This window comes from Salmo salar, chromosome ssa12, assembly GCF_905237065.1.
Source record: "Salmo salar chromosome ssa12, Ssal_v3.1, whole genome shotgun sequence".
NCBI lineage: Eukaryota > Metazoa > Chordata > Actinopteri > Salmoniformes > Salmonidae > Salmo > Salmo salar.
In genome coordinates, this window is record NC_059453.1 from 83,258,408 (window position 1) to 83,271,904 (window position 13,497).

The following is a 13,497-nucleotide window of genomic DNA, read 5'->3' on the forward strand; positions in this document are numbered from 1 at the left end:
CACTTTGTTCGGCAAAGACTTAACATCAAAACTCAAAAGAACAGACAACGACTCTTCTGTTTCACCACTCACGCCACCCTGTCTGCGTCGCACCAAACGACGAGCATCACAAACACCAGGAATCTTTCCCTTCAGTTGGTCAACTTATACATTTAGTGCTACCCCAGTAATCACTCATTTCAATGGCGCCCTTTTCTTGAGAGTAAAACAATTCACATTTCTTGCCCCCCATTCATTTAACGTGGAGCGCCTGCTCGCTCTGACCAGCAGAAACACAAACAATTATCACAAGATCACTTCTGGTTACCCTCACCAATTCCACAGCACCAAACTCTGTTTTCACTCACCATGAAACCACAAATTGATCAGTCAAAAAGCAAGGCTCCACTTTTTCCAAAAACTTCACTCCTACTGTCACAGACTCATCTTTATCCTGACCCTCGGTCCAAGCCTCAGGCTCAGAGAACTTCACCACACCTACCACCTCCGATACTTTGCCCTCATTCACTTCCATTTCTCCTCCTGTCTTCAGCTCACTCTGCTTACACTTTCTATCATTCTTCTTTAACAAACCATCTCCCTTTTTCCGCCATTTTTAACCGACTCAAGCTCACCCTCACATGTGCCAAATACAACAGGTGTACACCTTACAGTGAAATGCTTACTTACAAGCCCTTAACCAACAATGCAGTTTTAAGAAAAATATGTGTTAAGTAAAAAAATAGATAAGTGAAAAATAAAAATAAGTAAAGAGCAGCAGTAAAATAACAGTAGCGAGGATATATACAGGGGGTATGGATACAGAGTAAATAGTCGAGGTAATTGAGATAATATGTACATGTAGGTTGAATTAAAGTGATAATAAACAGAGAGTACCAGCAGCTTATGGGGGGGCAATGCAAAGAGTCTGGGTAGCCATTTGATTAGCTGTTCAGGAGTCTTATGGCTTGGGGGTAGAAGCTGTTAAGAAGCCTTTTGGACTTAGACTTGGCGCTCCGGTACCGCTTGCCGTGCAGTAGCAGAGAGAAAAGTCTATGACTAAGTTGGCTGGAGTCTTTGACAATTTTTAGGGCCTTCCTCCGACACCACCTGGTATAGAGGTCCTGGATGGCAGAAAGCTTGGCCCCAGTGATGTACTGGGCCATATGCACTACCCTCTGTAGTGCTTTGCGGTCGGAGGCAGAGCAGTTGCCGTACCAGGCAGTGATACAACCAGTCAGGATGCTCTCAATGGTGCAGCTGTATAACTTTTTGAGGATCTGAGGACCCATGACAAATCTTTTCAGTCTTCCTCCCTCTCTCTCTTAGACCTCCTCTGCCTTTGTTTTCCCCTCCATTCCTCCTCCCTATTCCAAGTATACATCTCCTTATGAATATGCTGCACTTCTCATGACATACATCTTGTTCTTGCATTCTCAAGGGACACCATTTAACTGGCTGTCACAATCAAAGTACAATCAGCACAAACCCCTCGGCAGACATTGGCTCGAATCTAGGTTGTGCCTTTAGATTTCTAGAAAATGAACAGCTAAGGAAGAATCGTTCACTTCTCTCATTGCCTTCTCAAACCCCAGCCTTGTCTGCTTGGTCTGTTTCGTAAGCGTTCCCGGAAGTCTCGCAATGTTGCGCCTCTGGGTTTAGAAACTCTGTGTTTGACGTTAGTGCTGCTGCGCTAGCGGAACTAATCTTTGTCTTTCAGCTGAGCGCGTGGAAGTTTGCGCGATTCCATTCGTTTATAGGGGTACAACATTTATCTCCAGTAGTAGCCAATGTTTTTCCTCCGTCTATGTACTTGTATGTACGTAATCATTTATGCGTTTTAAATTTTAACTCGAGCAAATAACATGTGTATGTGAATCCGCAACCACAGATTGAACGAAGAGTTTTGATGTGTCAGTGTCACACCCATAGTTCGCGCAGGTGGAGGCGTTGGTTTGTTTCTATTGCAGTGTATCATTCCTTTCTGAAGGAGAGTGAGATCGACTGAGCAGCAGTGCTGTGAATGCGTGTGAGTGAGGTTGTCTGAAATTATTAACGTGATCTGGTGCGGTTTTCTTTGATTATTTTGGAAAATATCAGACAGGGTTGCGTTTAAAACACAATAATTTAAAGTAACATTATTTAAGGAGATTTGCTATGGTAAGTTGATCACCTTCTCTTTCCTATGGAGGAGGCAGATAGCTATGTTTAAGTCCAGCTGGCCAGCAAGGCAACTAACGTTAGCTAGCTATCGAATTAGACAGCTAACGTTGTCAGTTTTGCAATTGAAAATATTAGCTGACAAGCGAAACAAAATGCCGAAATAGCCAGGTAACAAACGTGAGTTAAATAAGTTGTATGGCAAATGAAGGGAGCTTGTTATCTCACTTATTTTTTATATTTTTTTTTATAGATGTCGATTCTTAGCCGGGGGTCATTATTGGACATATTAGTTAGCTAACTACAAAGCGTAGCTAGCTAACGTGCTAGCTTATGACATTAATTCGGCCAGTGTCCAAAGGAGGACAGGTCAAAATACCGCAGTTGCTGTGTTGAGCGACACCATCGTCGTAGAAGACAATGAGAATGTAACCATGCTGTTAAAACAAAGCTCAATCTTTTTGCTTTACCACGTATGCTATTCAAAAGCCATAGAATTGACGGTGGTTCAAATTTCCTAGCTAACAAGTGGTCAAATCATAACTTCCAGCGACCACAGCCTATCCTTCCTGGCTATTGTTTACCAAGAGATAAATGCCAAAGATGGCCGGTTTACTGCTTAAACCCTTTATCAGATTTACTTTGATGTATATATTTTTGCATAACGTTACCCACGTGTGAATTTCTGCTTTCTGTGTATTAGATTGCTCCACAGTGGCTATGTCTGTGTTTTGTCATTGCAGAAAGATCAAAGAATAGTCGTCAAGATTCTGAAGTGGGTGTCATTGAACTGACAGTCAAGAACCAAACCCGGACGTGATCTCTCAGGCCAGGGCACTGTATTGAAAAATATAACCAGGTGCATTCTGCTCCCAAGCAGTGTGCAGTCAGATGCATCTCAACCTCTATGTTTGCAAATGGCTTGCTGTCTGAAGGACGAGCTTTTGTGTTCCATTTGCCTGAGTATCTACCAGGACCCTGTCAGTTTTGGCTGTGAGCACTATTTCTGCCGTAAGTGTATAACTGAGCACTGGAGCAGGCAGGAGCCCCACGGTGCCCGAGACTGTCCTGAGTGTAGGAGGACCTTCGCAGACCCTCTTCTCTCCCCAAGCCTCAAGCTGTCCAACATTGTGGAGCGCTACTCAGCCTTCCCGCTGGACGCCATCCTCAATGCGCAGAGGAGCTCCTATCCCTGCAAGGACCACGAGAAGGTCAAGCTCTTCTGCCTTAGCGACAAGAGCCTGGTATGCTTCTTCTGTGACGAGCCAGCTTTACACGAGCAACACCAGGTCACCACTATTGACGAGGCCTACGAGGAGATACAGGTCAGTTCCACTGGACGTCCTTTCTCCTCGTCTAGTACCCTGGGGTGTCCAGCCAGGGCTCGGGTTGAATTAGGGGGGAATGAAAGCCTTTTGAAACTGAGCTCCATATTTTCATATTTTATTTAATTTCATCTTTATTTAACCAGGTAAGCCAGTTGAGAACAAGTTCTCATTTACAACTGCGACCTGGCCAAGATAAAGCAAAGCACTGCGACACAAACAACACAGTTACACATGGAATAAACAGACATGCAGTCAATAGAGAAAGTCTATATACAGTGTGTGCAAATGAGGTAGGATAAGGGGGGTGAGGCAATAAATAGGCCATAGTGGCAATTATTACAGTACGGCAAATTAAACACTGGGGTGATAGATATGCAGAAGATGAGTGTGCAAGTAGCGGTACTGGGGTGCAAAGGAGCAAAATAAATAACAATATGGTAGTGAGGTTTGTTCCAGTCATTGGCAGCAGAGAACTGGAAGGAGAGGCGGCCAAAGGAGGAATTGGCTTTGGGGATGACCAGTGAAATATACCTGCTGGAGCGCGTGCTACGGGTGGGTGCTGCTATGGTGACCAGTGAGCTGCGATAAGGCGGGGCTTTACCTAGCAATGACTTCTAGATGACCTGGAGCCAGAGGGTTTGGCGACAGATATGAAGCGAGGGCCAGCCAACGAGAGCGTACAGGTCGCAGTGGTGGGTAGTATACATGGGGCTTTGGTGACAAAACAGATGGCACTGTGATAGACAGCATCCAATTTGCTGAGTAGAGTGTTGGAGGCTATTTTGTAAATGACATCGCCGAAGTCGAGGATCGGTAGGATAGTCTGTTAACAACCTGACTATTGATCTCTGTTCCCTTTTCTGAGAGGGGATCTTGTTGATGTATTGTCCTTGATGTTTACCTCAGAAGATTAACAACACCAGAGGAACGCTATTGTCAGTCAAGACAATTTTTTAAAACTATAATTTAGGCTAAACAAACGTCTTCTGCCAAGGGGTGGAGGACCAACCGTTGAGTCGCAAATTAACACACCATCTTTGCCCCTCTGGCAGAGTAAACAGAGGTTGAATAAGCACATATGAGGTTTTTATACGTGGTGGTTTATTTTCTATCAATGTTGTATCAGGCACTATGAAATCCCATCAAGCTGTTTCCCCCACCCTTATGGGCTGACTTTCCATGACATTTCCATCGCTACAATTGTCCTTCATTTGGACTCACAAAGAATAACCATTCAGCTGATTTAGTTACATCATGGCATTACACATGTAGTCTGAAATAATGAATAGCATCTCTGTATAGACTAATGCTAGAGTATGTAGAGCAACAATCCAATTCAATATATTTCCCTTTGATATTCCCAATATTACCACAAACTCAGTCAATGATTATCGTTAGCCTTTTCTTCCATACTGTGATTAGTCCTACAGAGACACAATCCCATAACTCTGGCATAGTAGCTAATCCTGTTCTCTTCTCTTTGCACTCCATTGTTACAGTATGTATAACAGTCCAATCCCATTTGTTTTGTGTATTAAACCCTTAAATCCGTCAACACTCAAGGCAGCTATAGATGCACTCTCTGTCCCGAGCCACTGTTGGACCAGAGGTGTGATACTGGAGCACTTGTTTAACGCTGTGGTTGGTCAACACCAGGGAGGGAGCTCTGAAAAAGGCCAGACTTGTGCCTTTTGAAATGATTTCCTCAATCCCTCTTCTGTCCAACAGGCATTAGGCTAGGCTGTCTGTGGGATGGCTGCAGGCTCTGAATGTTCCTTATGTTATCCCCTCATTGCATACTGAACTTATGTTTTCCTTGACTCAGGAGGAGAGAGAACCTCTCTTAATGTTTTAAAGTACCTGACAATCAAAGGCTTAGTAGACTATTTTGCATGTCCTTCCCTCCAGTTCAATTGGGTCTACTTGATGCTGAGCTCTAGGAGCCTTGAAACTGTCTGTCTTGGTGCATCTAGGCTGCCTTGGAGCATTCAAAAGGTCAGGGCAGTGTAATCTCAATAGATAATTCATTAGTACAACATGCTGTTCTTCTTGGACAGTTTCTCTCTCTCTCTCCTTGGAGCCTTTTCCAATGGGATCTGTTGTGACATTTTAGTATTAACTTTACAGCAGGAGGTTAAACAGCTGCGCCGATCTACAGGACCCCGAGAGAAGAGACGGGAACAAACATGTCCCCTATAAGTGTGACTTCAAATACAAGTCATTGTATTTTCTGAGAGTCGTAATTTTAAGTAATTTTTAGCTCTGTGAAATGATGGGAACAGAAATGTTGCTCTTTGAGGATGTTATTGGCCAACAGGTTGGGTCTTTCAGTTCCATAAAATAAATGTTAAATGCTTTTAGCAGACAAACACCAGGTGGGCGGTTTAAAGAAATGTATTGTGCAAAGATTTTGCCTTTGCGTAGAAGTTCCCTTTGAACAGCATGCCCTGGTAATGCTGAGTTAAGTGTCATGGTGTGATGAACAAAGGTGTCTAAAAGCAATGTTCAACTCAGAAGACAGTGTTCAGAGGGCACTCGTGGTGCCAGGTGGGACGTCTCTGTTGAATGGGATTCATCTTGGGTTTTGTCAGGTGAGACTGAGGGGTATTTGTTGCTGGTTGGGATGGAATTTGGTGGACACACACATCTTTCTCCCTTTTGTTCTCGCTCTGGCTGTAATGACACTGCAGCTCCCTAAGGAGGTTCTCAGTCAGTCAGACAGAGGAGGAGGAGAAAAAGCCTAGAGACAGACTGACTCCTCCACCAGGTCTACTGCCCTGGGTTAAAACATTGCTTTTCAATTCACATCTCAATGCAGTAGTTTGTCCAAGGAAGCTTGCTTTTCGGTTACCGCATACTGTAGCTGTATTGCCCATTCACCTAATGGAAGACTGGGGAGATGGAGAAAAATGTCTCTGGTCACCTTGCTGTTTACGCATAAACAGTTTGCTTTTGTATTGAGTGCCTTAAAGATGATAATTCCCTGGTTGTTGCCACATGTTGAGCAGGATCAGGGATGTGGTTGACAGTGTTGACCAGGCACTGCCCACAGATGAACCCAGCGAGGGCTTTAGTTGTCGTGTGGCTGCCAGGCAGGACAGAAGCTACTCTTTGGGCTGAGAGTGAGAGAAGGTGTAATCTCCTTAGCTTGGCATGTCACTCCTCTGCTCTGACCACAGGCATGCAGGTTGTTGATGTCAGGGGGCTTTTGCTGCTGCCGACTCATCCTTACCCCTGTGGATCCATGCTGCAGTCAAATCTATAATGCGCTAGCTAGCATGTCCTCCACTTCAGCTCAGTGACACACGCTGCTGTCCGCACGTACACACACCGTCTGCGCACATGCTTATCAATGTGAAGGATATTAAGGTGGTATAGGGAAAGATTTGTTGGCAGCTCTGCCATTTGCTTGAGGAAGCAGAGATTCAGAGGGAAAAAGGCTCCTGCACTCTGCCTAGGAGGGCTGTATGCCTCTGTTCATAAAGGCTGGCATGGACAGCACAACCCCTGTACACAAATGGAAATAATGTTTAGTTGGTTATTAGTTTAGCCTTATTTAAACATTCATTTGATTTGCTTGCCTATTAGTCTGAAGTGTTATGGGTAAATGGACAGCTTTGTTTGATGCAATAATGGTGACCTCTCTGGTTTTGTTTTCCATGTTGGCATCTTAAAACAGGCTGGGAGATTGCTCTTTCAACAGCATCTTTCACCACACAGCTTATCAGACCTGTACGGACGCTGTGAATGTGTGCTTTATTCTCAGCATATTTAGCTTTGCTCCATATAGACAAATTGGAGTCACTAAGGCCAGTCCCTTAATTGTAATGTGGTCTGTCAGTGTGCAGAGCAGCATGGGGACTGGGACAGGAGTATATGGGGTTAGAGAGAGCCTTTGCCTGCTTTCCAGTGGCCCCAGGGACATGTACCTCTTTCTGCTCTGCTTGTCATCAGACAGCGGTGATGGGAAACCCAGACAAGAGGAGAAGGGTTCTGTAGCCCTGGTTATCCATGCATACAGGGATTTGGGGACTGAGCTTCAGATACTTTGTTTAGAGGGATAGGCTGGAGGCTGTGGTAGGGGTGCAGCACATCTGTTTGCTTTAGCAAAGTCTCCAACGGCCCCCCGATTTGCTCTACTGCTATGAGGTCTATGGGAGCACTGTAGTGTTGAACCTCTCCAAGGTCTTTCAGTTAAAGGAAGCTCCTTTACACCATTCTCCATAAGACCTCCCCAGTTATTATTTCATCCTTATCTGGTCCAGAACACAGAGGTTAATGATGTGTTACCATTTTCCCCTTACCTGCTCCACTGTAACACTGTGGTATTTGAAGCAGGGGAAAGAGAGGAGCGTATGGGCCTTTGAAGTGTCCCTTCAGGGGTTAACCAGGGCTCTCTCTCACCTTCGCTCACTCTCTCACACTCACACAGCTCTCTCTGAGCCCCCCTTCCACATGCATGGCCATTGCTGCAGTAATGAGTCAGGCAATTTCAAGGGCACCCATGGCGCTCTACTGAGGCCTGTCCCAGTCTGCTCCAGCTCCCTCTCTCTTCTCACTCTCGTTTACTTTCTTGTTCTCTCTATCCGTCCTTAATCTTCCTCCTCATTCCTTATTCTTCTGAGAGAGGTGGTTCCCAGAACCTGACAGAGTGAAAAAATTGTTAAATTACTTGCTAATGTTTGAACAGTTCAGCGGTCAGTCAGGGTGGCATTGCAGAGAGAAAGAGAGAGAGCGTTTGCATTCGTGCAGAAACCGAGCCATGGGGAAAGTCAGAACAGGCATGTTCTGTTAGACGTGTCCAGACATAATGTCCTCAGACATGAAGATGCAGTAGCTACTTCACTTGCTGCTGCGGCTACCACTGAAGCTGCTTGCTACTGCGGCTACCACTCAAGCTGCTTGCTCCTGCGGCTACCACTGAAGCTGCTTGCCACTGCGGCTACCACTGACGCTGCTTGCCACTGCGGCTACCACTGACGCTGCTTGCCACTGCGGCTACCACTGAAGCTGCTTGCCACTGCGGCTACCACTGACGCTGCTTGCCACTGCGGCCACCACTGAAGCTGCTTGCCACTGCGGCCACCACTGACGCTGCTTGCCACTGCGGCCACCACTGACGCTGCTTGCCACTGCGGCCACCACTGACGCTGCTTGCCACCACTGACGCTGCTTGCCACTGCGGCCACCACTGACGCTGCTTGCCACTGCGGCCACCACTGACGCTGCTTGCCACTGCGGCCACCACTGACGCTGCTTGCTGAGCAGTGAGACAATGTGTTTTTAAACAGATATTTTAAAAAGCTACGTCAAGTGCAAGTGTTACAACCTTGTTATGGGTTTATTATCTGACAAATCAGATAAGCACAAGACCTCAGACTGTACTTACCCACACACCCCCTACATCTGCTGCCCTGTATTGTTTGAATAGAGGAGTTTCTGTATGTTTACAATGGGCAAGTCGGATGTTGTGAATTAGACTTCTCGGTTCCCATGGGAATATGCCAAGCTCACCCATATCCTCTCAATCTTCATTTTACTGCATGTTTGTCTTTTTTACCACTGTCATTGAACTGAACAGGTGTTGAGATAATACATTGACTGTTGTTGCTGGTTTTGCATTCTCTTGGTCAGAGACTAGAATTTATTACACTGAAGGACTGGTCGCTCCACTGTTCAGATTTGGATTAGTCTCCGCTGTTTATCGATGGATTGACCAGCATTCCGTTTATCTTGGCCAGTCTTTGGTCTCCACATCTGTTTTATTACAGTCCCAACTCTCTGTAGAAAAGGGTTCTACAGCTGGTGATCCCTGAAACACAAAGCGCTGAACAATCAGCAGATTAATGCTATATCCACATTCGGTGCGATAGGTGCGAGGCTTGAGAAATAGGCCAGCGTAATTGGGTTTATATAGGCCCATTTCTGCTAGTTCACCTAGTTGATACTGTAGAACAGATCAGCATGGAAATATTTTACATGGATATAATTTTGTCCTTGCGACAACCTCATCTGAGTATTAAAAGTTCATATTAAATGGTAGTCTAGTGGGGTATGTAGACTGTAGTAGCCCATACACCACCCTCCTTTAGTTCTCCTTAGAGCAGCATGTCCGCATTGTAATTATTGTGCTGTGTGGACGACAGCCTCAGACCCCGTGCCAAGCCCTAAGGCTCTGAGCTGTGCGCTCCTGATTATCTTTGGATTTAGCATCCCAGATTACAGGCCATTGTTTAGGGGCCAGGGCTAGTGTGGGCCATAATCTCCTGTGATTCCTTCCCTGTGTCTGTGATTTAGCTCCAGATGATTTAATTAGGTGTACTGTTGATGGGAGTCCTCATTACTGCTCCATCAGTGATCCTCACAGCACAACCCCTCCACACCTCACAGCCCAACCCCTTCACTCTAATGGTGCTCCAGGAGTGGGGAAGCCTGTCTGGTTGATGTCGTTTACCCTTCCTGTGTTTCCTCTGTGTTATGAATGTAGGTTAGGCCTATCTCTGTTTACCCAGTTACTCTGATGTCTCCCCCTTCTCAGTCAAGGTGCAATGGGATGAGAGATGGAAATTCCATGGTAACAGAATGATGCTGAGACTCTGATTTTTCCCTTTTTAAATGGATGCCAAACAAAAACCAGTGGGAATTGTTAAAAGTAGTCCTAACTTTGCAATCAAATTGTATTAGTCACATGCAATTAGTCTGGGTAGCCATTTGAGTAGATGTTCAGGAGTCTTGTGGCTTGGCGGTAGAAGCTGTTTAGAAGCCTCTTGGACCTAGACTTGGCGCTCTGCTACCGCTTGCCATGTGGTAACAGAGAGAACAGTCTATGACTAGGGTGGCTGGAGTCTTTGATAATTCTTAGGGCCTTCCTCTGACACCGCCTGGTATATAAGGTCCTGTATGGCAGGAAGCTTGGCCCCAGTGATGTACTGGGCTGTTCGCACTACCCTCTGTCGCGCCTTGCAGTCAGAAGCCGAGCAGTTGTCATACCAGGCAGTGATGCAACCAGTCAGGATGCTCTCTGGTGCAGCTGTAGAACCTTTTGAGGATCTGAGGACCCATGCCAAATCGTTTCAGTCTCCTTTCTGACCTCCTCCCTATAGGCTGTCTCGTCGTTTGTCGGTGATCAGGCCTACCACTGTTGTCATCAGCAAATTGAATGATGGTGTTGGAGTCGTGCCTGACTATGCAGTCATGCGTGAACAGGGAGTACAGGATGGGGCGGAGCACGCACCCCTGTGTTGAGGATCAGCGTGGTGGATGTGTTGTTAACTACAGTTGAAGTCGGAAGTTTACATACACCTTAGCCAAATACATTTAAATTCCTAACATTTAATCCTAGTAAAAATTCCCTGCCTTAGGTCAGTTAGGATCACCAATTTATTTTAAGAATGTGAAATGTCAGAATAATCGTAGAGAATTATTTATTTCAGCTTGTATTTCTTTCATCACATTCCCAGTGGGTCAGAAGTTTACATCAATCAATCAAATGTATTTATAAAGCCCTTCTTACATCAGCTGATGTCAAAGTGCTGTAAAGAAACCCAGCCTAAAACCCCAAACAGCAAGCAATGCAGGTGTAGAAGCACAGTGGCTAGGAAAAACTCCCTAGAAAGGCCAGAACCTAGGAAGAAACCTAGAGAGGAACCAGGCTATGAGGGGTGGCCAGTCCTCTTCTGGCTGTGCCGGGTGGAGATTATAACAAAACATGGCCAAGATGTTCATAGATGACCAGCAGGGTCAAATAATAATCACAGTGGTTGCAACAGGTCAGCACCTCAGGAGTAAATGTCAGTTGGCTTTTCATAGCCGATCATTGAGTATCTCTACTGCTCCTGCTGTCTCCAGAGAGTTGAAAACAACAGGTCTGGGACAGGTAGCACGTCCGGTGAACAGGTCAGGGTTCCATAGACGCAGGCAGAACAGTTGAAACTGGAGCAGCAGCACAGCCAGGTGGACTGGGGACCGCAAGGAGTCATCATGCCAGGTAGTCCTGAGGCATGTCCTAGGGCTCAGGTCCTCCGAGAGAGAGAATTAGAGAGAGCGTACTTAAATTCACACAGGACACCGGATAAATACTCCAGATTAGAGGTCGACCAATTATGATTTTTCAACGGCGATACCGTTTTTTTTTTTTTTTTTTTTTTTGGAGGACCAAAAAAAGCCGATATCGATTAATCGGCCGATTTTATTTATTTATTTTTGTATTTTTTTTTAATTTTTTTTAATTCTTTTTTTGACTTTTTTTTTGTATATATATTTGTAATAATGACAATTGCAACAATACTGAATGAAGACTTATTTTAACTTAATACATCAATAAAATCTATTTAGTCTCAAATGTTACATTTGGTTTAAATAATGCAAAAACAAAGTGTTGGAGGAGAAAGTAAAAGTGCAATATGTGCCATGTAAAAAAGCTAACGTTTAAGTTCCTTGCTCAGAACATGAGAACATATGAAAGCTGGTGATTCCTTTTAACATGAGTCTTCAATATTCCCAGGTAAGAAGTTTTAGGTTGTAGTTATTATAGGAATTATAGGACTATTTCTCTCTATACCATTTGTTTCATATACCTTTGACTATTGGATGTTCTTATAGGCACTATAGTATTGCCAGCCTAATCTCGGGAGTTGATAGGCTTGAAGTCATGAACAGCGCAATGCTTGAAGCACAGCGAAGAGCTGCTGGCAAATGCAGGAAAGTGCTGTTTGAATGAATGCTTACGAGCCTGCTGGTGCCTACCACCACTCAATCAGACTGTTCTATTAAATATCAAATCATAGACTTAATTATAATATAACACAGAAATACGAGCCTTAGTTTCCAGAGTTTACCATATTAATGACCTATCATTTCGAAAACAAAACGTTTATTCGTTCAGTGAAATATGGAACCGTTACGTATTTTATCTAAGTCTAAATATTGCTGTTACATTGCACAACCTTCAACGTTATGTCATAATTATGTACAATTCCAGCAAATTAATTACGGTCTTTGTAAGGAAGAAATGGTCTTCACACACTTCGCTACGAGCCAGGCAGCCCAAACTGCTGCATATACCCTGACTCTGCTTCCACAGAACGCAAGAGAAGTGACACAATTTCCCTAGTTAAAAGAAATTCATGTTAGCTGGCAATATTAACTAAATATGCAGGTTTAAAAATATATAGATGCGTATTGATTTTAAGAAAGGCATTGATGTTTATGGTTAGGTACATTGGTGCAATGAGAGTGCTTATTTTGCAAATGAGCTTGTTAAATCATCACCTGTTTTGCATGCAATGACAGGATGTTCTCCATGGAGATTTGTGTGTCTTACACATTCTGCATGCATCTACTTTTTTTTTTAACTTAACACTTATTTTTGCTTGACTTCTTAAAGCATTGTTGGTTAAGGGCTTGTAAGAACCTCAGCTTGTCCTCTTCATAAATCAAATTTTATTGGTCACATACACATATTACGCATTTGTTTTGTGTAATTCTTTTTGCGTGGGTGGGTGGAACAGAACACACATTTATCTGAGTCACTATTAGTAACTGATTTATGAGCACCACTTATGCATTTCAGTTATGTCATGTCTAAAGTACAAAGCTAATTTGCGCTACACTATATCGTTTTTTTCTCTACCTTTATCAGCGCAAGAGATGGTATATTGGCCAATCTCAAATCCATCCCCAGCCCGAGATGCGTCTTGATGCCCCCTCCCCTGCACCTCTCTGATTGAGGGGTTGGGTGAAATGTGGAAGACACATTTCAGTTCAATGCATTCAGTTGTGAAACTGACTAGGTATCCCTTTTCCCATTCTTGTAGATCTGTAAGACCTGTTTAGGTATGATAACAAAGTCTCACTAGCTGAGTCTGTGGAACACAGCAGTGGTCAGTTGTAAATAGCCGGTGGGGTGTTGTCTGCTGACGTACAGAACATTGAGGGAACACAGCAGTGGTCAGTTGTAAATAGCCGGTGGGGTGTTGTCTGCTGACGTACAGAACATTGGTCCACAGACACAGTATGTAGGTTACAGTAC

At 44.4% G+C, this 13,497-nt stretch overlaps 1 protein-coding gene across 3 annotated transcripts in view; it reads left to right on the top strand.

Annotated features, from left to right (window-relative positions):
* The first annotated feature begins 1,676 nt into the window (after nt 1-1,676).
* LOC106565708 (E3 ubiquitin-protein ligase TRIM62) overlaps nt 1,677-13,497 on the top strand; it is a 35,234-nt gene continuing 23,413 nt past the window's right edge. Inside the window, exons 1-2 of one of the 3 annotated variants that reach the window (XM_014133109.2) lie at nt 1,677-2,008; nt 2,883-3,464. In XM_014133109.2, coding sequence (XP_013988584.1) covers nt 3,057-3,464 — 408 coding nt within the window. In that variant the 5' untranslated portion in view covers nt 1,677-2,008; nt 2,883-3,056. Of the gene's footprint in view, nt 2,140-2,882; nt 3,465-13,497 lie in introns of all 3 variants that reach the window. The other 2 variants (XM_014133108.2, XM_014133110.2) reach the window with 2 other exon arrangements.